General features: G+C 37.9%; 2 protein-coding genes across 2 annotated transcripts in view; one reads left to right on the forward strand and one right to left on the reverse strand.

Moving 5' to 3' along the window:
• zgc:152816 (uncharacterized protein LOC777712 homolog) overlaps window positions 1–16,370 on the forward strand; it is a 30,298-nt gene extending 13,928 nt beyond the window's left edge. Inside the window, exons 11-18 of the mRNA XM_056247394.1 lie at window positions 555–711; window positions 1,313–1,438; window positions 6,786–6,926; window positions 7,045–7,175; window positions 11,502–11,619; window positions 11,862–11,991; window positions 12,075–12,196; window positions 15,718–16,370. Coding sequence (XP_056103369.1) covers window positions 555–711; window positions 1,313–1,438; window positions 6,786–6,926; window positions 7,045–7,175; window positions 11,502–11,619; window positions 11,862–11,991; window positions 12,075–12,196; window positions 15,718–15,768 — 976 coding nt within the window. The 3' untranslated portion in view covers window positions 15,769–16,370. The remainder of the gene's footprint in view (window positions 1–554; window positions 712–1,312; window positions 1,439–6,785; window positions 6,927–7,044; window positions 7,176–11,501; window positions 11,620–11,861; window positions 11,992–12,074; window positions 12,197–15,717) is intronic.
• Window positions 16,371–18,158: 1,788 nt separating this feature from the next.
• tagln3a (transgelin 3a) lies at window positions 18,159–27,378 on the reverse strand. Its single transcript, XM_056247395.1, has 4 exons — window positions 27,172–27,378; window positions 25,002–25,176; window positions 21,079–21,181; window positions 18,159–18,345 (listed from the first exon to the last, which is right to left on the reverse strand). The coding sequence occupies exons 1-4, from the start codon at window positions 27,361–27,363 to the stop codon at window positions 18,162–18,164; spliced, it is 654 nt and encodes a 217-aa protein (XP_056103370.1). The 5' UTR covers window positions 27,364–27,378; the 3' UTR covers window positions 18,159–18,161.
• Between the last annotated feature and the right edge of the window lie 205 nt (window positions 27,379–27,583).

Here is a 27,583-nt window from a genome sequence, read left to right on the forward strand (position 1 = left end):
TTGAAATGAAAGTAGCAACAGATCTTTTCTTCTGTATTGTGATGAACGTGTGATGGATTATTGAAAAAGAAAAGATTTGGAGCAGGGACTAATATATTGATTGTTATTTGGATGGAGGGAGATCTACTCTCGCATTGGCCGGGTTTATGCAGACTAAATGATTGGAGAAGTCAGGAAACGTCACCAGATAGAAGTCTGTCATTTCACCGGAAGATCAAGTTTTAACATTTGAATAAATATTACTAGGAGGACATTTTAAAAAAATGAAACGTATGCATGGATGTTCACAACAAGATCACTAACATGCATTTAGCAAATAGTGACTTTTTATTTCATATCGACTTTTAATTCAAATGATCATGAAAATTCTCTTTAATATTTAGAGTTCTTCCACAATGTGCTTTTAATATATGACAGTAAAACTTTTGCCCATTTATTCCAGGTCCCTCTGTGTCACAGGTAAGCATCACATCTATCATTTTACTAACTTAAGTTGTTGGATGTTTTTGAACATAAACGTACTGTATATATTTCCAGTTCAACAGTTTGTGCAGTAGCAATAGTGTATTTATCTGCACACGCTCACAGGATGGTAAAGTAGTGGTGGTTTGGCCCGTAAAGAAGAAACCTGACTTGAGGAAGGATCTTTTCCATCTGGCTGCACCCTTTGGCAGTATGGTGAAACATACTTTGTCCATGTTCAATCAAGAGGTCAGTGTTTTGTGTTTGCGTTTGGTTGGGTACAAATATTAATTTGAATCTTTATTTGAACAGAACAAAACAAGTTTTCCAGAAATTCGTATGTTTTCAGTGGATGGTTGAAACATTTTACTAAACATTTTGTATTTACAGTAAAATAAAATATTATCACAGTATATTAAATAACCATTATTTGTTGAACAATACTTTTTTAAATTATTTTTAATAAGACCGTAGAACACAGGACTCTATTCTTAGTGTGTGAAAACATAACTAAACCTAACGTTTGTGTGTGAATTGTCTTGCTTGTATAACACTTTAGGTTGTAAATGTTAACTTATAAAAACAATACTCTTTCTATGTTTATTAACCTTGATTAATTGTTTAAAAAATGTACTGCATTTTTAAAAAGCACTTTTTAACATTACAAGTTAAAAACAAAGGATAAGTTTGCATTAGAAAATGAGCTACAAAAAAAGCTACAAAAAATAATGGATTGCAAATGCTAACATGAAATAAAATTAAAGCCAGAGGCCTTGTGATTTGCAAAATAATTTTCAAGTTTTGCCTTTAGACGTCATGTGTGTGTGTGTGTGTGTGTGTGTTCTTGTAGGCTATGATTGAACTGGAAACAGTTGAAAATGCCCAAGAAATGGTGCGGTTCTACAAAGATCACAAGGCAAGGATGTGTGGCAGACCGGTGTATATTTCCATGTGCCATACCATGAAAACAATAGAGGTATGGTGTTATGAAAACATACTAGACAGAAAAACATTCAGTTTATTAGTGATCACATTGTTTAAGTCAATATAGTGGTAATGTCACTGCTTCCCTTTAAGACTTGGTTCACTACAATATAAGAGAAAAAAAATTCAGTTGTTTACTCTCCCTCATACTTTCCCTAAAAATTATATGATTTATTTTTCTCCATAGAACACAAGAATGTTAAAGTCCCCCTGTGCTGAAAATCTAGCTTTTAATGTTGTTTAAATTTCTATGTGGTGTTTTTAATGTGCTTTAAGACAAACCATGTGCAAATTCATGTCACAAAAACTGCAGTGAACCAAAGACGGTCTAAAAAACGCGGTTTAAAATTGCTGGTGTTTCTGACGTCACAAATTACCTTGTAACCAGGGCTTGACATTAACTTTTATGCTCACTACCCAATGTGGCTAGTGGTTTTCCAAAGTTACTAGCCACACAGCATTTTTACTAGCCACATTTTTGTTGTTGTGAAATTACCTGATTAAAGTTAACTATGGCGTGCTAAAATTTACTTGAACTAGATTTACAACCCCAGGGCTCCAGACTAACTTATCCACTGGTTGCACTGGTGCTACCAACTTTCTCAGTTGGTCGCACCAGCATATGATTTGGTCGCACCTTTTTTTTTTTTTTTTTGGCTACATGCCATGGGATTAATCAATGCATGCTGATGAATAGTGGTTTTAATGGACCAAGGCTAGCAAAGGCTTTCTGGGTTGCAGCAGAAATACCTGTAATATATTAATTATCATTGCCAAATTTCAGGATTTTCATGGATTTTGGACAGTAATTTTAATCTGTAATTTTAAGCATTTTACATTTGAATTATATACAATCTATCTATTTACATTTGAATCATATTCTATCTATCTATCTATCTATCTATCTATCTATCTATCTATCTATCTATCTATCTATCTATCTGTCTGTCTGTCTATTATCATCTTTCTATCTTTTAAAAATCATTAAACATTCAAATGTATGCATTACATTTTAAAAGATTAGAGTGTTATAATAAACTGGTACAGAATTTTCGTTATCAAAGTTTATAGTTGTAACTAAAAGCAGAAATCTCACACTCCTTACCTTCTGCATTTTATAATAATTTCCTTTTCCTCTGTCGAGCGATCATGAGAGTAATCGCTCGACAGAGGAAAATATAACCGCTGAAAAGACGTAGGACTAGGAGGAAGGGGCTCTGTGTTTCGTGAGACCATTTTTATCATTTTTATATGCCTTATAATGTGTGAATTCGTAAATTGGCGCGTTTCACCTTCAGTGTGCAATGCGCGTGACACGTCTACGTTCGTCAATAAATAAACTGCACGTGTCTTGTGGAAGAACACTGTAGACGGAACTTCTCTCCGTTAATGTCTATGGCGAGTCACGCAGGCACTGGGCTACTCCGCAGCCGAGACGACCCCGGGATAAAATAGTCCGAATATAAACACTTATTATAGGCGTACCGTAGTGATTCAGAATAAGTCAAAAACACGGTTTGGAAAATGGATTCATGATGTAGCCTACTCGTTCATTTTGAACATAAGTTACGGACTGCAGCAGCTGATACAACGGCATTCTGTTGCTCAAGCGTCCACTCGCACAAATGCGACCACATAACATTTTAACTCATTTAACTCATAGCACATTCTCAAATAATGGTCGCATATGCGACCAATTTGGTCGCAGTCTGGAACCCTGAACCCTTTAAAATGTAAAACCACTGTACACACCCAAATCAAGACTACATAAATGTATAACAATTACAGGTCATTATCATTAGCTCTGATAAAGTTGTGTGTAAAGCTCCTTTTTTAAAATAAAACCATGTATTAAGATAAAGACGTTAAAAAGTAGCTTCCTATTGCATAATAAAAGTGGTGCATCCATGTAGAAGATTAATAAAAAACTAAACTGAAAAAAACTTTTAGCATTAGAAACACTGTCTGTTTCAATATCAGAATCAGACTCAGAATTACTTTATTGAGCCCCGATGGGAAATTCTTTGTTACAAGTTGCAATGGAAAGTAGGTCAGTCTCGAAACCTCACGAAAAATGCATGCCATGGTTCGGACCCCACATAGCTCCACCGGCGTCCTGCGTGGCGTTTTCTGTGTCTTTGCACACCAGAAACGTGTCTGATGCTGCTGGTGACGTACAGGGAGGTCTATCTCGGGACATAGGCGCCGTTTATGTAAGGGATAATGTATAGCGAGGCGGTTGTTATAGCGAATACCACCCTGACAGGCTGACTAGGAGCCCGACGCGAAGCAGAGGGGTCTTAATCAGCCTGAAGGGTTTGTATTCGCTATAACAACCGCCTCGCTAAACATTATCCCGCTTATTACATGGCTACCTTAGCCTGGTTAAAACCAGACCATTCTCAGTTGTAACTGAGTTATGGTCTGGCAAAGCGTCATAGACAAATCATTTCCAGAGGGGCGTCACCAACGGACGTCGCGGATAGACCTAAACCCAATCAGAGCGGTGAAGGAGATGACGTATGCAGAGCGGCGGAGAAACATCTCCGAGTGTTGTTCTTTGCTCGGTTTTTAACAAAAAGGAAACGTTCAAATCGCTTAAAACAGACGCGAGAGCTGATTCGAATGAGTGATGTTCGACGGCGGCATCCATCTTTGTAATGTAGACTACAAAATCTGCTTCAAAATCCCAGCGCTGTCGTCATCGTGTAAAGCCCGCCCCAACGTTTCTGATTGGTGCCTTGATTTCGACGGATTGGAAATGGGCTTGAATGAGCTCTTTGCCAGACTGACTTTCAGAGCAAATCTAAATTTGCCGGCAGTTGTCTGGGTTTTCCCAGGCTATGGCTACCTACCAAATAAACCATTTTTCATGGCAACGGTGTGTTATACTTAGCAGCGATCGGTTATCAAGAAATAACAGACCGCATTCTACATTAGAATTCAACCAAGCCATGTAATAAATATATATAAACATTTTATACATGTTTATATAAACAAAAATATATCCTACTACTGATACAGCAAAGACAACGTCGGCAGTATAGACGGCCAAATAGGCTAGCCTGCAGAATATTTCGTTCTGTATTGACGGGTGCAATATTTGAAAATCTTTCAAAAATCTTATTTTCAAATTATATTTATATCTGCATTTATGTCAAAACCTATAGACTTTCAAACATAAAAATGTCAGTTATTAATACGTGTTTGTTTTTAAAATGACATCTTTTCCTATTCTATTTTGCCTGGAAACGCTTCCAACGTTACATGTCGCGTGAAAAATAGCCGTCGGTTCTATTTCTAGCATGCAAGCGTTTTTGGCGCGGCTTGAGACGCACGTGTCACGCAGACAGTGTGCAAGCTCTAACCTGTTAACATGGGAGACGAAATAAAAACGGACACACCACGCAGCTGAGACGCGCACACTTATTTCAGATGCCTTTTGAAAAGACTACAATTATTCAACCCGCCAAGTGGCTAGTTGGAGTGACTGTGTTACCCGCCACAAGCTAAATCCACCCGCATTTGGCGGGTTGGCGGGTGTTAATGTCAAGCCCTGCTTGTAACCAATCAGGTCATCATGTGATCGTCAACAATTGAATCTCTGAGCTGGTGGGAGTGAGTGGAGGCGGGGCTAATTTGCATATTCATAGACTTAAATTAATATTCATAGTATATATTGATATACTAAATGAGGCAAAGGTGTAGAGTTATATTCAACTATTTTAAGGCTTGGAGATATTTTTTTTCAAAGAAGGCATTTAAATATGTAATTTTAAGTGATCAATGATGAGTTTTGAGGGATAAAATTATTGACTACAGGGGGACTTTAACATTGCAGTTTAAACGCATTCACAAGAAAAACTTAAAAATGGACGATTACAGTATAAATACAAAGATATAAAAAAGAACAGTTAGTGTATAGATGCAGTCCAGAACAGTGTTAACAGTGCAGCCCGCAGGTAAAACAAAGAGAAGCAAAACGCTTACCAGGAGTCGCAAAAATAACTAATGTGGTCAAAATGACAACGTTTTTTTATTTTTTTATGTGAAATACACTACACAGCATGTTACAGGCTGGTGGTCAGAGAACTACATTCAGAACAAGATGGCTACACAACAGATGACACACCTTTTAATCAATGAGGTGGAGAAAATAAAAGGTCACAGTTCACCAAACTTAAACTTTGGTAAACGTGAAATGCCAAACTTCTTCGCATTTGCTTGCGTTTCCGGGCTCTAGCATTTGTATGCGTAGGAATGGAACGAAAAGTGTAGTTTGACCGCCCCTTCAGACGGCAACATCACAAAATGTTAAAAAGGAAGGGGTCTGAATATTTTCTGAATGCACTCTATGTTGGCTGTAGGAAACTGTGGGCACTGGGCAGTGCTATACTCATCTGCCACATGCAGCACTGATCCAAAGTATGTGCTGAGTATACTGTATAAAGTTTGTGTGCACAGCTGCTGAAAGGAAGGAAACTTCCTGAGAGAATATATAAACAACAGCAGATTTATTGAATTTACAACAGCTTAATTTTTTAATTTGCATCTGAGAAAAAAAAAAGCAACAAACAAAATCATGATGCTTCTCTTATTTAATGGCTTTACACAAAGTCTGATGCACGACACGGGTATTTTTTGTGAACTTGTAGTCCTACTTGGAATGACATGAGAGCGAGTAAATAATGACGAAGTTTTCATTCATTCTGTAAACAGTTCCTTTGCTTATATTAATGACTGTAAAAAAAAAAAACAGTCAGGGTACAAAACATTGCTATGGTGATGGTGTTTTTTTTTGTAGGCCAACCCAGAATTTTGCATCACCCTGGTGTCCTCGACAAAACCCAATTGGATTTTTCCCGTTGGCTTTCGGATTATTGCCGATAAACAGTTTATTGACTAACAAAAGTTTATGATTCTTACATGTTTTGTCCATCATGATAATCTAAATTAACACAACGTTTATGAATTTTAAAGTGTAAATACAATTGGCAGAAGTCGAAAGCTAAACATAGGCTATAAACAAACTCCACCACGGTCACATGACTTCAACGTCACCACCATTTAGTTTGCAAGTTTTTCAAGACACGTAACAGCTTTAAAAATCACAAGGGAGTTTTACTGATGTATTTTATGCCGTAGAATAAAATATGAAAGTGTCTTGAGCTTGTGTTCACCGCTGACCTTAATCCAGGCATTTAACCAAAATCCCATAAAAAAAACTTTGAGACTGGAAATCACATTTCCAGGTTTTGGTCAACAAAAAATGTCATCCCTGCAGCACTCAATTAAAATAAAATGATTGTTGTGGTTTCAATCCCTCATACTCTTTTTAGAGCCCTAGTGGGAGATCCATTTTCATCAGCGGTCTTCCCAACCAGAGATTTCAGCATAAATACACAAAGGAATCCCTTTTAAATCTGGTTAAGCCCTTTGGAAAACTGACTGCCTACTCTCTATCCAATCATCAAGGAACGGTACGTATACACACATTTACCCCCTCATCACTATCTATGATGATCAGCATAGAGTAGTTTTTTTTTAAGACATTGCAATTCATTTTTCCTAAACCGTCCCTTTCTTGTTCCTTTTCAGTGTTACATGCAATTGGACAGTGCAAAGTCAGCTGAACTAATGGTTGCGAAGTACCGTCGACGGCCTTGCAAATTTTGGGGGTCTGTGCTGAAGATAGTCATGAGCAGGAAAGGAGACTCTCGGGTTCATTGGTAGGTCAATGTGTCTCAGTCATTTCAGTGTAACTCTGAAATCATGCTCTCATTAGCCGCGTTTCCATTACCCGTCAAATTGCGGAAATTGAAATTGCGAATTGAAATTACGCTGAATGGAAACACGTCAATTTCGCAAAAACTCCCATTTATCGCAAAAAATTTTTTACGCTCGCATGAGGAGGTTTTTCAGGCAATTCGAAAAAGGAATATTTTGCGAAACTGCAATGGAAACAGTTTTTGCGCATTTACAGTCACCTGAATTGGAAGACGCGGTGTGTTTGGGGTCCGTGGTATACGCAAATAATAATAGGCTAATAATTATCATCATTATTATAACATTTATTAGGCTACATATTTAGAAAACGCTTTTATCCAAAAAAGGAACAAAGCAATTCGTCAAATGTCATTCATAATGGTTAGACAATAATACAGGGCTAAGATTATCACATATAAACAAGATTTTGACGCTTATCCAAGTGTGTGTGGGAGTGTGAGCACGCACTGCATGGCACGGAGGCGCGGGTGCGAACACTTGCGTTTTCCTATCAGCAGTGGAAACGACTTAAAATGCTCTATAATTTCTGGTCATACAGAAAATAATAATACATTATTCGCAACTATTTTTATTTGTGTAAACTCACAATAACAAGAAAACGTTGTGCTTTTGTAAAATAAAATAAAACAATCAGGCGCGGTTTCATGATCTCCGTGAACTGGAGCGCGAGAACTGAAACCAAGTATAGCCCATGTAGGCTAAAGCTTGAAATTAGGGATGTCCCGATCAGGTTTTTTTGCCCTAGAGTCCGAGTCATTTGATTTTGAGTATCTACCGATACCGAGTCCCGATCCGATACTTATATAATACATAAAAAAAGAATAAGAAGAGAGAAATAACAGATCCAGGATGTTCCTTATTTTTTATTTAATTCACCTTATTTTAACATTCAACAACTGTTAACAAACAGAGCACTTCTGTGAGGTAACATAAAATCTTCACTTTTGGACTTTAGTGCAACAGTAAATATAGAAAAAGTCTAATATAAAAACAAATAGCACCTCAACTTAAAATACCCGGCAGGCATGTAAACAAAAAATAAAAATGTTTTAAAAGTGTATAAAAAAATTATGAGTATATATATATATATATATATATATATATATTAGGGGTGTAACAGTTCACAAAATTTGCGGTTCGATACGATACAGCAAAAAGAAAGAAATGCCAGAGAAATTTCCTAAAAGAAAAACTATTTTTAAATAAGTTTGAGTTTTCCTACATCTTGAAACTTTCAGGTTTATATATGGGGGTAATCTTTGAAGGATGAACAAATAATGTTTGGTAATCACATTAAAAATAACATTTAAATATATATTTATATAATATTTGAGTTTTGAAGTGCAACATTAAATCCATGATCATTCACGGCACAATGTTTCTCCTGGTTTCCACGTCAGCATTGTTTGATCTAATAGAGATCAACGGTTAATAACGGAGAAATTTGAATGCTTCTCACTAGATCTCGCAGCGATGTTATTACTTCAGTGGCGAATTCAAATGTTTTCTTCACTGGATCTCTTAGCACAGTGTCGCTTGATCTCGCGCTGCACAGATGTTGCTGGTCCGAACTGATAAATGGTCCGTTAAGCACAATATAATGAGTAGCGCAGTTTCGTTCCGCTTTCATTACGCTTGCCATTTGATGTTGCGCAACGTTGTGGTGGTCGCGCCAGCGTGGATTTTGTCTGCAGGAAAAATGGTCCTAGGAATCGTTCGGTTTGTATGCGTACCGAACCGGAAGCCTCGTACTGAAACGGTTCAATAATTACGAATACATGTACCGTTACACCCCCAATTTACATATATCCGAGTCCTGATCGGGAGGTAACGTCCTGCTGCGTCCCAATTCGCCTACTTATACTACGCCCTAAAAGTATGTACTCTTTTTGTGAAGAAAAAGTACATACTTTTGAGTGTGTAGCAAAAGAGTAGGCAAGCTTTGGGACATACTACTTCGTCATCTTTAACGGACAGATCTGTCGCGTGCATCTGTCACCGTAAACTGCCCTGTCAATCATCTCGTCACAGTTAAAATCCTCCATTCAATCTAATATAACTTCTTACCATTTCAGAGAGAATTGTTGTCGCACGTTCATCTGCCAGTCGTGGGTCTTTCATGCCGAGACTCTCCTCGTGTGTTTGGAATTTGAATATAATAATGCATTTAAAAGTTAATGGCTAAACGTATCTTTGCAAAAGTTCACAATGCTGCTGCAGATACAGTATAATGTGGACAACATTGAATAAATACATTTTCGTCAGGTTAGATACTGACAATTAATCACTCAAACCCCTTTATCTACAACCTCTGTACACAACCGCCGGACTCGCGCGTCCTCCATGTCTGTAGTTTTTGAACACTTTTCATTCGTGTTTGTAGTTCTAACTGAATCCTCGTCCAACGCGCGATGGGTTGTGGGCAATATCAGCCGTTAGCGTGCGCATCGATCTGCACTTCGGATTCTGACCGGATATAGTAGACCATCCGGGTCTCTTTGGGACACTCATTTCAACATACTACGATTTGGGACGTACTAATTCTATTTTCGAATACTATTTAGGACGGATAGTATGCGAATTGGGACGCAGCATCCGATTCCGATCGAGTCTGAAACCACGTGATCGGGCCCGATTTCCTATCGCTTGATCGGATCGGGACATCCCTACTTGAAATGTCCACTTTAAAATGAACAAATTCTAATCGAAAGCTAATAGGCTACCTTCTGATTATGTAATCCGTATGAAAGGTGCATTTCTCTCTAATGGCGCATTCGCGCCTTACAGCGGAGATGGTTTTAGCCGACACTAATTTAGAAAACAATAGTTTATTAATAAACAATTAAAATGCCTCGTTATTCTTTCTTTATCATTAGCCTATAATTCACCTAAATCACCTTTCTGTAGGCTGTGGTTCCAGAGACATAAATATGGCTCTTCTCATTCAGCACTGCGGGAAAAATATAATTTCCAGGTTCTAATTTGGCGTAAGAAAACCATTTAAATCTCCATATTTTTTCCGTATTAATTTGTGAATATTTTAAATGTTTAATAAAGGGGCAAAAAGTCATCCACAAAAATCTGAAATTTAGTCGATTTTTTTTCTTTTTTTTCGCAGCATTTGTGTACAGTTAAAATTTAAGAAAAAATTGGTGTTCAACTTTGTGTTAAAAAACAAAACAACCACCGTTAATTTTTCGTTTTGCGATTACGGGTTAAATAAGGAAAAACGAATGGACACAAATGTACACTGACCGTTTGGACATAATACGAGACAGAGATCTTTATTAAATTCATAAAAGAAACAATAATTACAGGAATACTGGATTCTAAACCTCAAAGAAATGCCACAATCAAGACCTTGGAGCAGAAATGAGGGAGAAACACCCAGAAACTCCTTATGTGCCGTTCGCAGTATACGGGTCTTTCCCTGCCATTAATGCTTGGATAACACACCACGTCTCCTTCCATTAGTAATAATGATGTCTAGTGTGGTGGCGGTGGCTGTGATATAGGGATATAGGCTATAAACCTACCCGTTGCCATGATGTTTAAATGACTTATCGCGAGAGGAAAAAAAGGCATAACATCGGTTAATGGCAATAGTTTTTTATCGACATTTAGAAGAAATCGCAAAAGTTTTGCGCAAATCTGTAATGGAAACGCACCAATTAACCATCGCTGAATAAAGTGGATGCACAAATGACACAATACATTTTCATCCTTGTATTTGGAGTAGAATGGGCTAGTACAGGCATTAGCAGGAATGTACAGTTGGCCTCAATATTTGAGCACAATTTAAAATGTTATTGTTGCAGTAGATATCAAAATATCCGAGCAAGTGGAATCTGCAAATAAATCATGCTTTTTATTCATAAATCCCGCTTTTCTATAGTTTGTTTTTTTAATAAATGGCACTGACATTAAGTGACTTACTAAGTGGCTTCCGTAGTTAGACAACAGCAACAGTCAGATAAGTGAGAAAAAAATATACCTAATTAAAAAACTCTTTTAAAATATCGTCAACAATATGAATGATTGTAGAGGTGTATAAACACTGTGTAACTGACTACCTTGAATTTTTTTTAATGACTTTTCACTAAACGTACTCAGAATTTGATTAAATAAAATTGGAAAGGTGTGCAGAGAAACCATCTGAACGAAATCTGCTTCTTTTGCATGAATGGTTCATGTAACTTGTGACAACCATTGTGAAAGTAACAGAAATCGTTTTCTATGTCTTCATTTTGTTTGCTCTATTATTACAGGAGATACACTTCAGAGGAAGAAACCGGGGAGAAAGAGTTCAAAAAGGAGGAAAAACAAATTAAACCAAGCTCTGAAAGAACAGGAAATGACCAGGAAACCAAGAGTGACGCAAAGGAGGTGAACATCACACATGTTGGACACATTTGACAATCTATTCTCGTGATCTTAGAAACATTTGGATTGATTGATTTATTGTTCACCCATTTGATAATTTTCCTTTGGCTTCTCATCTAAAGTGTCATGCAGAACTAAACTTTTGATTTACATTTTCAAACGAATTGAAAGGAAAGGAAAAGCAGTCATGTGTGAGGCATATATGGTATCAATACTGGTTAAAAAGAGAAATGATGTGTTTGCAGAACCAGCAAAGTTCTTTACCGGATTGTGAAGGTGTTGGTGGGGATTCAGTTTGTGAAGGAAAAGGTTCGGAAGAGGTTAATCAACAGGACAAAACCCCTTTGAACCCTGATCAACCTGACCACATTGTGGGTAAGTCGTCCATCACACACTTGCTAGTAATAGACTTGATCAATACCTTATTATAACCACTGGATCTTCATTTAAATTTTCAGGTGTGAACTACGTGATCCCAGTAACTGGTTTCTTCTGCAAGCTGTGTAACATATTCTACACCGATGAGAGCAAAGCAAAATCCGAGCACTGCCGCAGCCTGGAGCATCACAACAACTTCAAGGTGACTGTAACAGAGTTACAATAGAGATTATAAAACAGGCTTTTCTTCTCCACCTTTTGCATCCTCCTCATGGGCATTCGATAATTTTTTACTTTTTAGTGCGAGTTAAATCTCTCCTTTTGGCCCATTTTACCTGTAAAAGGAAACCTGCTTAATAATTATGCACATCTAAATATAAGGTGTTTTTCATGATCAGAATATCGACTTGACAAATAATTATGCATGCATGTGTATATATATGGGGTATATATATTAGGGGTGTACCGGTTCTCTGTACAAAATCAAACGCCCTTGCATCGTGATTCATCTCAAATCTGACGATCTTCAAGTCTTGCGCTTAAACGGACAAATTCACACAAAAAATAAATTGTCAATATGCACGTCTTGGTGAGTATCCTATAGCAGACATAGTCGGTTATGTCTCAAGTGGAGATAAAAGGTCGAGAAAGACAAGGCATATGTACAGTATCACTGCATTATGTCTTAACCCTCTGGGCTTCTTCGGTCAAAAATGACCGAAAACTGTTACGTTTTGAAATGTTTAATTTTTTTGCTTGATCGGATCGGGCTGAAACTTGGTGACTTTTCATGTATTACCTATATGAACACACAAAAAAATCAAGGAGATGATTCTGATTTGTTAAAGGGTCGTAAAAAAAAAAGTCACACTTAGCTTCCTCCCGGTCAAAAATGACCGACATAGGAAATGAATGGGAAATACGAAAAAATAGGAAAACTCAGAGAAACTTTTGCTGGTACAAGCTACAGATCAGCAACTGTGCCGAAAAAAAGTGTACAGCAATGAAGGGGTGACACTCTAGAACATCAAGAGTGCAAATAAGATCACCCCACACACACGCACACAAACACACACACATACACAGATAAACTGGCAAGACTGCAACAGCAAATTTGTAGAATATGAAAAATAAAATCAATAAATGAGAAAAAAATCTTGCTCAAATGCGCACTCACACCCACACACGCATGCACGCACACACACACACACACACAGAGAGAGAGATTAACTGGTAAGACTGCAACAGCAATTTTTGCATATATTTGAGAATATGCAAAAATTTATAAATAAAAAATACAAAAGAGTGTCACTCAAATGCAACATACACACACACACGCACACACACGCGCACACACACACACACACACACACACACACACACACACACACACACACACACACACACACACACACACACACACACACAGATAAACTGGCAAGACTACAACAGAATTACAAATAATTACAGTTTGTATGTATATAGTTAAAATAATGTTTATTATTGTTATTATTATTATTATTAACATTTTATTTTTTAACCTAGTAAATGATTGTTTGCTGTTATTTATTTTGTTTATTTACGTTCATCACAATTGCTGTTCCCTTCTGAAGTTATTACTACTTATTGAATTAAAATTAATAAAAAATACCAATTTATTGCAAAATGTCTGTATGAAGTGTTTTGAATTATCACTAACCATCCCTTTTTTTGTTAAATTATTTGAATGATCAAATACTGAGTAACAAAAATGTTTGCATTGTGTTCCCTTTCTAACCAAATGCTATAGTTTGATTGTAATCATAACGCAAAACCTAATACTTATCTTAAAAAATTTGTTAAAAAAAATAAATAATTAGTCTTTTAGAATATCTAAATGTATATTTAAATAAAAAAAAACGAATAAGATTGAGAAATCATGTCTAAACCAACAAAAAGAATCAAAAAGCCTTTCTATGTATTTATATAGGAAGCTATAGGCAGCCTACAGGCTGTACAGGACATTGCACACATGTAACTATTTTTAAAGCCACTAGGTGGCGCTCTTCTACTTGAATTATTTTTTTTTATTAAGCTGACACTCTTATTTTGATGTGAAATGCTGTATTTATTGAAAAAAAAATATATATATATAAAATAAAAATATGTATATTAATTCTAATGGAAAAAATAGCTCATAAAAATTATATAATTAATGCAAAGTATCATAAAAAATTCTAAATAATAATCAGAAAATATTATAGAACAAAAATATATTTGAATGGTTATCCTGGGAAAAAGTAAAGTTAAATTTTAAGGCTTCGTCCGTTTTTGACCGGGAGGAAGCTAAGTGTAACCCATTTACGAAGAAGCCCAGAGGGTTAAAGTGACTGCAGCCTAATATTCTGGCTGTGTGTGTTTTTTGTTAAAGCTACACTGTGTAACTTTTTTAGTTTATTCTTAGCTAAAAACACTTAGTTCTTTCAAAAATATATGTGCTAATTAATGTATATTTACTTCGTTCAAGTAATAAAGTATTCTCGTGAGTGTATAATATGGCATTGAAAATACATATGGGTAAGGGGTTCTAATGTCGGTCGCCATGTTGCCCCTCCATCTTGAAAGTACATTAGCCAAAGAGGGACATACCCGTTAATTCAAGCTTCGCCTTTCGCGTTTTTACACTCGATGGCACCGTGTCGAATGTCAAGAGGGGGATTGCTTGAGACCGATATATAAAAACCTGAAAGCCTTTTTGAAAGTATAATATAGCCTACAATATAAACTTTGCCTTACGCTAGTGATGTCGTACAACATACAGAATAACGATAGCACTGATAAAAGTTACTTTACTAAGATTAGCTTGCATTCGTCTGGGAACCTGATAACTGATGTTAGCAATGAAATGGTAAAAAAATAACGAAAACATAAAACTATTATTCATTTTACATAGATGTCATAACCTATATGTTACCTGACAAATTAAATTACTGCAAATTATAATAGTTTTCTAAAATAACCTCATCACTTGAAGGAACACTCATGGACGAGGTCGAACTGGAAGCCATGTTAATCTTGGACTACATTGGCCACCGTAGGAGTTAAAACGAAATCGGAATTGAGAGGAACAGAAACTAATATTCACTGGATGGTCATATACCTTTTCACCGCTAGATAGGGGTAAAAATCACACAGTGTAGCTTTAATCAAACGACAAAAAACAGGGAAATCACTCACTGCTCTTGACTGAATAGCTTTTGTAACTTTAATAATGATACATCTTTTATTCAATTTATACATTGAAGATTATATGCAATCTTGTTTTACATTTGATTACTTTATTCAGTTTCTATACCTGAAAACTACTGTTAGATACCTGAAAAGCACTGTTTATTTTATTAGTATCTTTGCTCTATTGTAATAATTCGTGCTGTTGCTTGTAGTTTATTTGTTCTTTATTTGACGGTAGTCTTTTTTTCCTGTACTTAGCACGTACCGAACCGTACCGAAACTGTGACCCTGAAATCGTGATAAAAACCGAACCGTGATTAATCTGAACCATTACACCCCTAATAATATATAGTTTGCTCTACCTCGAAAATGACTTTCCCAAGTGAAAAACATTTTAAAAGCCACTTTTCCTTTTTCACTCTGTAATACATCAGATTATAGAAGTAAGATGGGTTTCAAGTTCCTCTTGTGCTGGTTGTGTGGATGAACTTACATTTTCGCTTTGATTTTCAGCTCAAACATCCCGAAGTAGTGGAACCGGCAGACGGACACCCAGATGGTTGAAGAAAAGGGTGAACATGAAAAGACAAGAGACATTGTACTTTTGATTCATTATGTTTTTTTAATTTGTTTTCATTCCAGTGAGTTTCGACATTCTTTCTGTTCAAATGTTTTGTTTTTGAAAGCGCTTCAAGAGTGACTGTGTGTGAGAGAGAAATGCGTGTGGGTAAGTCATTGTAATGATTCGGATGAGCATTAGTAAACAGAATGAAGTAGAGTGTTACACTAAGCTCTTGAAATAAACTCAAGTTTGTTTACCGTCAGGTATGTTTACTCTCACCTGTATCGTAGTATGGAAGCTTGATAAGAGCTGGTTACCTTTAGTTATGCAAGCCTCTCCGGCGGTCATGATCTGTAATACTGTGTGTGTGCGCACAATAACACTGATCAACAAACTATCTACAATAGTTAAACCTCACAGCATTGGCTCTGAATAATTTGTAAAGAAATTAGCCTTGACATCATTTACGAATGCGTGTACAATTTTCCATCAGTTTAAAAAATGTTACAAATGTATCTTACCACAAACCAATACATTATTTCTTGCAACTTTTGTCTGTGAAGGTCAAAATTAAACGAATGTGCAATGATTTGTACAAATAGTGGCACATTTGTGAATAGTTATCTTTTGTGTAAATGTATTGTGATTTGTGCCGACGACCAAAGGAAGATGTTCCGATTCAAACACAAAATGAGCTTGCACAGACAACACAAATAACTACTTATGAACAGCAAGAGACAGTTGCAACAGTTTGATAGATATTTGTGCACACGTTTAAAAGTTTAGACTAATTTCATCCTCTGTCTAGTCCTCTCTCTTCAATACAATCAAACCCTGTTGAGTCAAAATAGCTACGTTTACATGCAACCAAATGATCTGTTGGTAATCAGATTGATGACTCAGTCGGATTGAAAAGCATTCATATAAACACCACAGTTGATCCGACTGTGCTCAATACGAAATAAATTTGGGTGGGATTGAAAGGAGTAATGCAGACCTGAAATAATCCGATCAATGGCGGGGGAATAAGCATGTAAATGCTTGAATCTTACTATTTTCTCAATCTGATAAAAAAAATTCCTGTGTCGAACGTGTGTATTATTGTTTTTTATACGTTTATGACTTCGGCACACATGCAATGCACATGTAAATTAATATGTAAATCAGATTGCAAAGTTTTGAGTTCATATAAATAACTTTTAGAAACTGAAATCGGATTGGATTCATACGGTTAACAAATTCGTGCATGTAAACATACCTTATAAAAAACCACTACATTCCATTACATTTAAAACAGATCAACTAAAACTAATACATTTACTAAATAAATAATGAAAAACAGTCAGAAGTGTGATAAAAGTGTCAATTAAATTGAAGACTATTCAATTTTTCTAACAAATAAATGAAGTGGATTTAAAATCAAACCACGAAAATAAAAACAAGAAACATAGACCTAAATAGCCAAGCCAAACATCTTGAACTGTTTCAATCATGACAATTGGAAAGTTTTTTGATTGTCAAAGGTTCTGTATATAGATAAAACATGACGCTCCACAAAAAAATGATGGTGTAATCAGCAATACAATCTTAGCATCATAAGCACATTTACTTTACATGCACGTTAGTTAATGCATAAAATGAACAACATTTGAAAACAGATTTCATAAACCACAATTTTTGTATCAATTTGACATGATATTGACTCTTCAGGACACTTTTTCTTTTCTCGCATCACTGGAATGTATAGCATCAGTTCTTTACAGTGACATCAGAAAAATTATGCACAACAATAACATTTTGGGCACGTTCTGGTAGCAGGAACAGTAACCTTTGTAGTTAGATGGTATACATCAATAATAGTGTACATTTGACAGCAATAGCACAGTATCACCTCGACCAAATACATTTATATCTTGACACACTGATACATATGGCTTTAAGTTAAAAGTAGACTTTTCTTTTGAATGTTCCTATTGCACAGCATGCATGATTCCCAGGACACTATACCTTGAGTGCACTTTCAAGTTGCTTTGGGTCAAAGCATCAGCCAAATATGCACTTGTAAATGGACGTTAGATCTTCAAGAGGTGCCAGATTGTCAGCTTACGATTTGAAAAAGGCTACACGTTTATTAATAGTATTTAATATAGTTGATACTAATATTTAATTTATTTTGCACATATTGGACAAAATCTGGAGCTTGCCTGAGAAACAATAACAGACGGCACTGGTGCATTGTGGGTGAAGGGACAACACTCTAATGTGTGTAATACTAGGACTGGTTTAAGCGCAACTTTAGTTCACTGTATATCTATACACATGTACACATTCCTCCTACAACCGGAGCACTAGTTTCGGCTCCGGTCGAGATTTTAAATATCAAACGGGTTAGTGTTTAGGGATTGCTCTGATCTCCATTGTGTCGAGGAGAGTCGTACCGCATGATTTGCCGTGGGGTGCCGTACCCTGACATGCCAGCTTGAGATGCTCCGCGATTGCTTCCCATCTGCATCCCGATGAGACTCCGGCCTTGACGCAGCTGCTCCTCTGAAAACTCCCGCTTGTGGCCCTTGGTTTTCCTAAAACACAATTCCAAAGATTTAAATGCAGAAAGTGTGTTCTTAGAGGAAGCTGTAGCTGTGTTTGATTTGATTAATCCAGACTTGTGACTACTGGCATAAAGTCTTGTCCAGTTTGCAGAGAAATGACAGGGAAACATCTGTGCTTTTGTTTGTAACACTGTTAGCACAACAGAGAATGATTCGAAATGATGAACCTTTCCAGTAATTATTCCTTCTTCATACGTGCTCATTGGCCTTTTGTGATGTTACAATTGTAAGAATTGCTGCTTATTATGTAATTTAAAGGGATAGTTCACCCCAAAATGAAAACTCTGTCAGTAATTACTCGCCCTCATGTTGTTCCAACCCCGTAAGACTTTCGTTCATCTTCGGAACACAAATTAAGATATTTTTGATTAAATCTGAGAGCTGGATCACTCCTCCATAGGCTTCTTAAGGGATCGAAACTGGCCGGCCCAAAAGTTATGAAAGACATCGTTAAAATAGTCCGAGTGACTACAGTGGCTCAACCTTAAGTTTATCAAGCGACGAGAATACTTTTTGTGCGCCAAAAAACAAACAAAAATAACGACTTTATTCAACTATTCATTTCCTTCTCTGTGGGCCTCGAGATTTCACGTATGGTTTCTCGTGAATCTCGTGAATCTCGAGGCCCACAGAGAAGGAAATGAATAGTTGAATAAAGTCGTTATTTTTCTTTGTTTTTTTGCGCACAAAAAGTATTCTCGACGCTTGATAAACTTAAGGTTGAGCCACTGTAGTCACTCGCACTATTTTAACGATGTCTTTCATAACTTTTGGGCCGGCCAGTTTCGATCCCTTTAGAAGCCTATGGAGGAGTGATCCAGCTCTCAGATTTAATCAAAAATATCTTAATTTGTGTTCCGAAGATGAACGAAAGTCTTACGGGGTTGGAACAACATGAGGGAGAGTAATTACTGACAGAATTTTCATTTTTGGGTGAACTAACCCTTTAAAAGAGGTCTTTGCAATCTAATAAAATCTTCTGCTCATGAAAGACGTAATGAAAAGGCTATGGAAGCCCAATTCCGCAACATAAGAAAAAAAAAAATGCTTTAGTAAATCATAATTATGACATAAAAACCTGAAATTATGAAATGATAAGTCATTATTACATAACAGTTAACATTATGATATTAAAGTCATTATTATGAGATTAAAAGTCAAAATGATGACAAAAACTCATAATTAGGACATTCTAGGTCATAACTATGCCATAAAAAGTCAACACTGATACATTAAAAAGTCACTATGAGATAAAAAGTTGTAATTAAGAAATAAAAATTAAATATTATGACGTACTGTTATAATTATGAGATAAAAAGTTGTTTTATATGTCATAGTGCTGCCCACAAAGCTATGGCTCTGAAACAAAAGCCTATTTTAACTAAAGTAAATCATACATTGGCACTTACCAATAATTATTTGATTTGAAAATAAGCCCTTTCATTTTTAATACATCAGCAGTTCTTACAGATCGTCTCTTGCACTGTTCACACTCTAATTTATGCGCGATCGATTTAAAGCCAGCCAGACAGCCTCAGCACAGACTACATCAACCAGGTACAAATAAAACTATCTGATTGACTGATTCATCGGAATATAGATTCGATTCGTTTGCACACTATTGGCAATTCTGCAAGCTCTGAAAGGGATAGTTCACTTTGAAATAAATTTTTGGTATGTTTTAGCTTACCTCAAGGGCATCCAAGATGTAGGTGTCTTTGTTTCCGCAGTAGTTTCAATTTGGATATTTTTAGGTCAAACCGTTCTTGTCTGTCAGTCATATAATGCAGGTCTATGGTCACCACCTCAAAGAGCAGCACAGAGAAGTCCAAATTAAACATGATTTAATGACTCGTAAATGTAAGTACACATTGATGGCCTAAGACACGAAACGAGCGGTTTGTGTGAGAAAACGAACAGTATTTATATAGTTTTTGCCTCTTGTAAACACAGCCACGTCCAAGTGATCTGAGGGCGCGGGCGCTTCGGTCTTTTCCGGCAAGCGCCGGAACGCGCCGGAAGTGATCTCTCGCGCGTGTACGTCACTCATACAATTGTTTTATTGTTATTTTTTTTATTGTTTTCTTTTACGACGGTTTAAACATCCCGGATAAGCGCAAATTAGTACCATTTTAATTAGCCGTCTTACCTACAATCTCTGTTCTGTGTAAACAATGAGTGACGTACACGCACGAGGTTTCACTTCCGGCGCTTTCCGGAAAAGACCGAAGCGCCGGCGCCATCAGATCACTTGGACGTGGCTGTGGTTACAAGAGGTAAAAACGATATAAATACTGTTCGTTTTCTCACACAAACCGCTCGTTTCGTGTCTTAGGCCATCAATGTGTACTTACATTTACGAGTCATTAAATCATGTTTAATTTGGACTTCTCTGTGCATGCTCTTTGAGCTAAAACATACCAAAAATGTATTTCAAAGTGAAGTATCCCTTTAAGTGATGGATACGTTTTGATTAGATCAACTTTCGGTTTGTACACTGATAAAGTTTCAAAAGACAGAATCAGGAAAGTGATTGGAAATGCATAGGCAAATAAAGATAAATTAGAATAAAAATAGGGAAAAATATGTATTTATTTTTAGACGTTTTACACCAGCAGAGACGGCTGAATGTTTGCCCACTCAGTCTCAGTCCATCCCTGGGCAGAGTGCAAATGACTAACACCCTTTCTCTGTCCAGCTCACCTGTGAAACCAGTCTTTGTCCCCGCGGTAATGTCCATCATCCTTTGTGAGAGCTTCACTTCCCAGAGCCGTCAGTGTCCTCTGGACCGCAGCCATGTCCTTTCCTTTAAAACATGAACATGATTCCTGTGACAACGCCTGGCAAAGGCATCTTGTAATTTCCTTTATACACCATGTTAATGACAGCAGAACCTGATTTCACCAAGTTCAACATGTTCCTGGATCGACATCTTTGTGGATCCTGGACCAACTTTCCAATCAACCAATCAGATTTGAGGGACAAGTTTACAGTTTAGGCTTCCAGACAGGGTTATGTGCTTCTACGTCAGTGTTATTCACCATCATTTTACTCTGATTTTAGGGGTAACTTATGGATAGGGTTAGGTTTATGGATAGGGATATGGACTACAATGTTATTCCAGGATCAGCAAAATATGTTTACCCAGGAACGCGTTTAACTCGGCTAAATCCTTTGCCCATTTCCAGATAACATAAATGCTTCAAAACAGTACACATCACCTAGGAGGAAGTTAACAAACTTAACTTACATTAACTCTTAGGTATGGTACAAAAACGTACAGTAACTTGTTAAGTGATAAGTTTGTTTAATCAATGTTTAATATAAAGGATAATGTACAGTCGACTGATCATCACAAAATTAAACCCTGACAGTGTGATCTGGATCCCAGTGCAAAGCTGAGGTTTTTTGTAAATAATTCATGACGATATAGTGGAAAATGTATTTAAAGGGGTCATGATTCATGAACTGCATTGTTTTATTATATTTTATTACACGGCTCAGTGAAATACTTGATTCTGATTGGTCAATAGCGTCATTCAGCGGTAAGTTATTCCCAGATAACAACTGCTCAAAACAGAAAACACAGGCTCATCCGGGTCACTGAAGTCAGCAGCGCTATACGCTCGCTAGGAACGGTTTTTCTTCATGAAAGTTTTGCGTTTGGTGAGTAAATAAAATATTAAAACTCAGTTGAATCAATATTTTGTGTATAGTTATTTAATTATGCCACCCAGTATCGTGGACTCGCTCGCTCTCGTTTCATACAAAGTGGGCGTTTACACTGAAGTCTCACAGCCAATCACAGCAGTGGGCGTTTACACTGAAGTCTCACAGCCAATCACAGCAGTGGGCATTTACACTGAAGTCTCACAGCCAATCACAGCAGTGGGCGTTTACACTGAAGTCTCACAGCCAATCACAGCAGTGGGCGTTTACACTGAAGTCTCACAGCCAATCATAGCAGTGGGCGTTTACACTGAAGTCTCACAGCCAATCACAGCAGTGGGCGTTTACACTGAAGTCTCACAGCCAATCACAGCAGTGGGCGTTTACACTGAAGTCTCACAGCCAATCACAGCAGTGGGCGTTTACACTGAAGTCTCACAGCCAATCACAGCAGTGGGCATTTACACTGAAGTCTCACAGCCAATCACAGCAGTGGGCGTTTACACTGAAGTCTCACAGCCAATCACAGCAGTGGGCGTTTACACTAAAGTCTCAAAGCCAATCACAGCAGTGGGTGTTTACACTGAAGTCTCACAGCCAATCACAGCAGTGGGTGTTTACACTGAAGACTCACAGCCAATCATAGCAGTGGGCGTTTACACTGAAGTCTCACAGCCAATCACAGCAGTGGGCATTTACACTGAAGTCTCACAGCCAATCACAGCAGTGGGCGTTTACACTGAAGTCTCACAGCCAATCACAGCAGTGGGCGTTTACACTGAAGTCTCGCAGCCAATCACAGCAGTGGGCGTTTACACTGAAGTCTCACAGCCAATCACAGCAGTGGGCATTTACACTGAAGTCTCACAGCCAATCACAGCAGTGGGTGTTTACACTGAAGTCTCACAGCCAATCACAGCAGTGGGTGTTTACACTGAAGTCTCACAGCCAATCACAGAAGTGGGCGTTTACACTGAAGTCTCACAGCCAATCACAGCAGTGGGCATTTACACTGAAGTCTCACAGCCAATCACAGCAGTGGGTGTTTACACTGAAGTCTCACAGCCAATCACAGCAGTGGGTGTTTACACTGAAGTCTCACAGCCAATCACAGAAGTGGGCGTTTACACTGAACTCTCACAGCCAATCACAGCAGTGGGTGTTTACACTGAAGTCTCACAGCCAATCACAGCAGTGGGTGTTTACACTGAAGTCTCACAGCCAATCACAGCAGTGGGCGTTTACACTGAAGTCTCACAGCCAATCACAGCAGTGGGTGTTTACACTGAAGTCTCACAGCCAATCACAGCAGTGGGCGTTTACACTGAAGTCTCACAGCCAATCACAGCAGTGGGCGTTTACACTGAAGTCTCACAGCCAATCACAGCAGTGGGCGTTTACACTGAAGTCTCACAGCCAATCACAGCAGTGGTCGTTTACACTGAAGTCTCACAGCCAATCACAGCAGTGGTCGTTTACACTGAAGTCTCACAGCCAATCACAGCAGTGGGCGTTTACACTGAAGTCTCACAGCCAATCACAGCAGTGGGCGTTTACACTAAAGTCTCAAAGCCAATCACAGCAGTGGGTGTTTACACTGAAGTCTCACAGCCAATCACAGCAGTGGATGTTTACACTGAAGTCTCACAGCCAATCATAGCAGTGGGCGTTTACACTGAAGTCTCACAGCCAATCACAGCAGTGGGCGTTTACACTGAAGTCTCACAGCCAATCACAGCAGTGGGCGTTTACACTGAAGTCTCACAGCCAATCACAGAAGTGGGCGTTTACACTGAAGTCTCACAGCCAATCACAGCAGTGGGCGTTTACACTGAAGTCTCACAGCCAATCACAGCAGTGGGCGTTTACACTGAAGTCTCACAGCCAATCACAGCAGTGGATGTTTACACTGAAGTCTCACAGCCAATCATAGCAGTGGGCGTTTACACTGAAGTCTCACAGCCAATCACAGCAGTGGGCGTTTACACTGAAGTCTCACAGCCAATCACAGCAGTGGGCGTTTACACTGAAGTCTCACAGCCAATCACAGAAGTGGGCGTTTACACTGAAGTCTCACAGCCAATCACAGCAGTGGGCGTTTACACTGAAGTCTCACAGCCAATCACAGCAGTGGGCGTTTACACTGAAGTCTCACAGCCAATCACAGCAGTGGGCGTTTACACTGAAGTCTCACAGCCAATCATAGCAGTGGGCGTTTACACTGAAGTCTCACAGCCAATCACAGCAGTGGGCGTTTACACTGAAGTCTCACAGCCAATCACAGCAGTGGGCGTTTACACTGAAGTCTCACAGCCAATCACAGCAGTGGGCGTTTACACTGAAGTCTCACAGCCAATCACAGCAGTGGGCGTTTACACTGAAGTCTCACAGCCAATCATAGCAGTGGGCGTTTACACTGAAGTCTCACAGCCAATCACAGCAGTGGGCGTTTACACTGAAGTCTCGCAGCCAATCACAGCAGTGGGCATTTACACTGAAGTCTCGCAGCCAATCACAGCAGTGGGCGTTTACACTGAACTCTCACAGCCAATCACAGCAGTGGTAACAATAAAAGCTGAGTTTGGACTAACAAGGAAGTTTTCAGTTCTGAAACTTTCAGGATATTCTTATATCATGATGACCTCTTATATGTCAAAACCTCAAGGAAAATTTTATTTCTAAGTTCATGACCCCTTTAAATGTTAATTTTACTTTATTCTACTGACTTTAGTTTCTACAATACATTTGGGGTGGCAAAAACATTCATATTGTGAAATATTTTTACACTTTAAAATATTTGAACATATTTTAAAATATAAACTAATTGAACCATCAATACCAATAAAAAACTTTATTTTAAGTGTATATTCAAACAAACTGCTGTGTGTGTGCGAGTGTGTGTGTGTGTGTGTGTGTGTGTGTGCGTGCATGTGTGTGTGTATGTGTGTTTGTTTTACCTTCCCAAAGATCAACAGTTTGGAATATGTCTCCCCTGTTAACACCATATTCTTCGGCAGCCTGCAGGAACTGAGAAATCTTCTCCATTTGTTTAAAGACCATTTTAGTTTCTGTAATTTTCTTAATTGGTTCCTCGCCGCTGGGGTATAGACTGTTGATGAGCCGGCAGAGAATCTGGGATGGGGTTAAGAGAGGGAATGGGAGAAAGGAGGAACATGTATCATTAAGGTTCTGTCAGATTCTTAGTCCTAGTGATGACTAAAGCTTCGCGTCGGGAGTCCTGATCACCCTGTCCGGGTTTATTCTGCGATAACAACCGTCTGGATTTACTTTATACCTTACGTAACAAATTTAGTTGAGGCTGGAATACACTACACGACTTCTGTCTGATTTGCAGTCTGGACGAGTCAACACTAGCTGACGAAAGTAAGAGCCAGAGTCGGAGTTGACAGATTTCACAGAAAATGGCATAGTGTATTATGGGCAGAGACGTTTTAGCATTTTTGGGCAGAGATTTTTTAGCTTCAGACTTCAATTCCATCCAGTCGGAGGATATCAGACATGTTTGATATTTTTAGCCGATTTTAGAACACGTAGTTTTCATTTGTCATGCGTCTCCTATATGATTCCCAGTTGTTCTCTGTAACAATTTACAAAGTCAACAAGTGTATGATGCCTTTAGATGTTAATGCTTACATGCCAATTCAACAATAGTAAGTTGTGTGGTATCAAGACAATTTCATGGCAACACAGTATGTTCTAATAATTGTACACTGTCTTATTACTTAATCAAAAATGTGTACTTTACCATCATCAGCAAAGTGAATACTTTTAGGTCAAAGTATTTTAAGTGGGATGCAACCATACATTTAAACTAATGCCGTTTACACCTGATATTAAAATGCGTTTTGGTCGATCGGATCACAAGTAGACGAGGGAGACACATTCCCGTTTACACCTGGTGTTTTAATCCGCCTCTTGTCCACTTTCAACCACTTCTGTCCTGATGTCTTCGAGGGGAGGGTCTATGTGCGGTTAAATCTATGTGTTTTTCAGATCTTTCGATCTAATGAATGAAATAAGCTCACGCAATTTACATATGAACAGAAAAGGAGAAGCCGGAAAAACATACGGAGAGCATCAGCTTTAGGTTCTGCTCTGACAGACGCAAGATCACGCCGTACACTATGAGTGTGTGTTAGAAATCAGGAATACTGAGAGAACATTGTGCTTGGTACGTTTTTCCTCTTCAAACCAAACTTGAGTCTCCAGTTGACAAAGTTTAAATCCCGTCTGGATAGAGCTCTTCCCATAATGTTTACACATTAGGCCAGTAACGTTTCTTCTGTGGCTGTTTGAACACATTCGATCACATGAGCGTCACAGCAATCCGGTCGAATGTGTTTTCGACTGCCTCTGGAAGTGGACAAAAGTGGACAAGCTCAAAGCGTATTAAACCCCGTTTACACCTGTATTTAGTGTCGTCCACTTGTGATCCGATCAACCACAACGCATCTTAATACCAGCTGTAAATAGGGCCAAATGTGCAAAAATAATCTTGAATTCATCAACACACGACAATGCTGTAAAAAATATATTTAACGTAAAAATGTTTACATTTATTCAATGTGTTACTTGCCATCTCTTTTTAATTATTTGTGAAATTTACTAGCAATTTGAGTAAAAATTGTTTCTAAAACAAATAATTTTTCACGTCACCTCCACAAACGTGGATAATCATAGTGAAATAATGTGGAAGAATGATAGATAATATTATTGTGCAAGGTGGTTATTATTCCAGTTGCGATTCACTCTTAAAAATAAAGATTCCAAAAGGGGGTTTTCACAGCAATGCATTAGAAGAACCATTTTGAGTTCCACAAAGAACCTTCAGCGAACAGTCCTTAAAATAACTTTTTTCTTAGTGTGAAGAACATTTTACTAATCTATTCTAAATAATCTTTTTTCCACTGTAGAGCGTTCTGTGCTTTTAGTTCTATGGATGTTAAAGGTTCTTCATGGAACCATAGACGCCAATAAGGAACCTTTATTTTTAAGTGTGTATCTTATGACAAATGCAGTGTTGTTTCAGACATTAATATAACCAAGGTTACTGGAATGTTCGATCTAGAGTTTATGATCATTCCCCATTCCATTTCCAGCACGTACTGTTCCACTCGCGAGCCATTTCTGGAAGTTCTGTTTGCCAGGTTCAGGTCGCTCCAAGTCGTCACCACACTGGATCAGGATCCATTCCACAAGCCGGGTCTCCAACTCCACATTATACTTCTGGTCAATCTTCTCTTGGACCTCACGGCTAAGCCCGTAGCTTGGTCCCCTGTTTGCCATGGCAGCACACATTAACACTGACCTGCAGGGGTGATAATCTGAAACACACACACACACATATGTCAGAATAGACTAGATTTTATTTTCAAACACTATGCCTAGACTATGTAAAATAGATGAGAGCATTGGTTCCTGTCTACTCTGAGACTATAACCCTATTGACAAAGATTTTAGTCCGTGTTTAACTGACCAAATGGCCTAAATTGATCAATTTGATAACGCCATACAAAAA

The sequence above is a fragment of the Rhinichthys klamathensis genome, unplaced genomic scaffold (assembly GCF_029890125.1).
Source record: "Rhinichthys klamathensis goyatoka isolate OS25496 unplaced genomic scaffold, OSU_Roscu_1.1 h1tg000046l_1, whole genome shotgun sequence".
Lineage (NCBI taxonomy): Eukaryota > Metazoa > Chordata > Actinopteri > Cypriniformes > Leuciscidae > Rhinichthys > Rhinichthys klamathensis.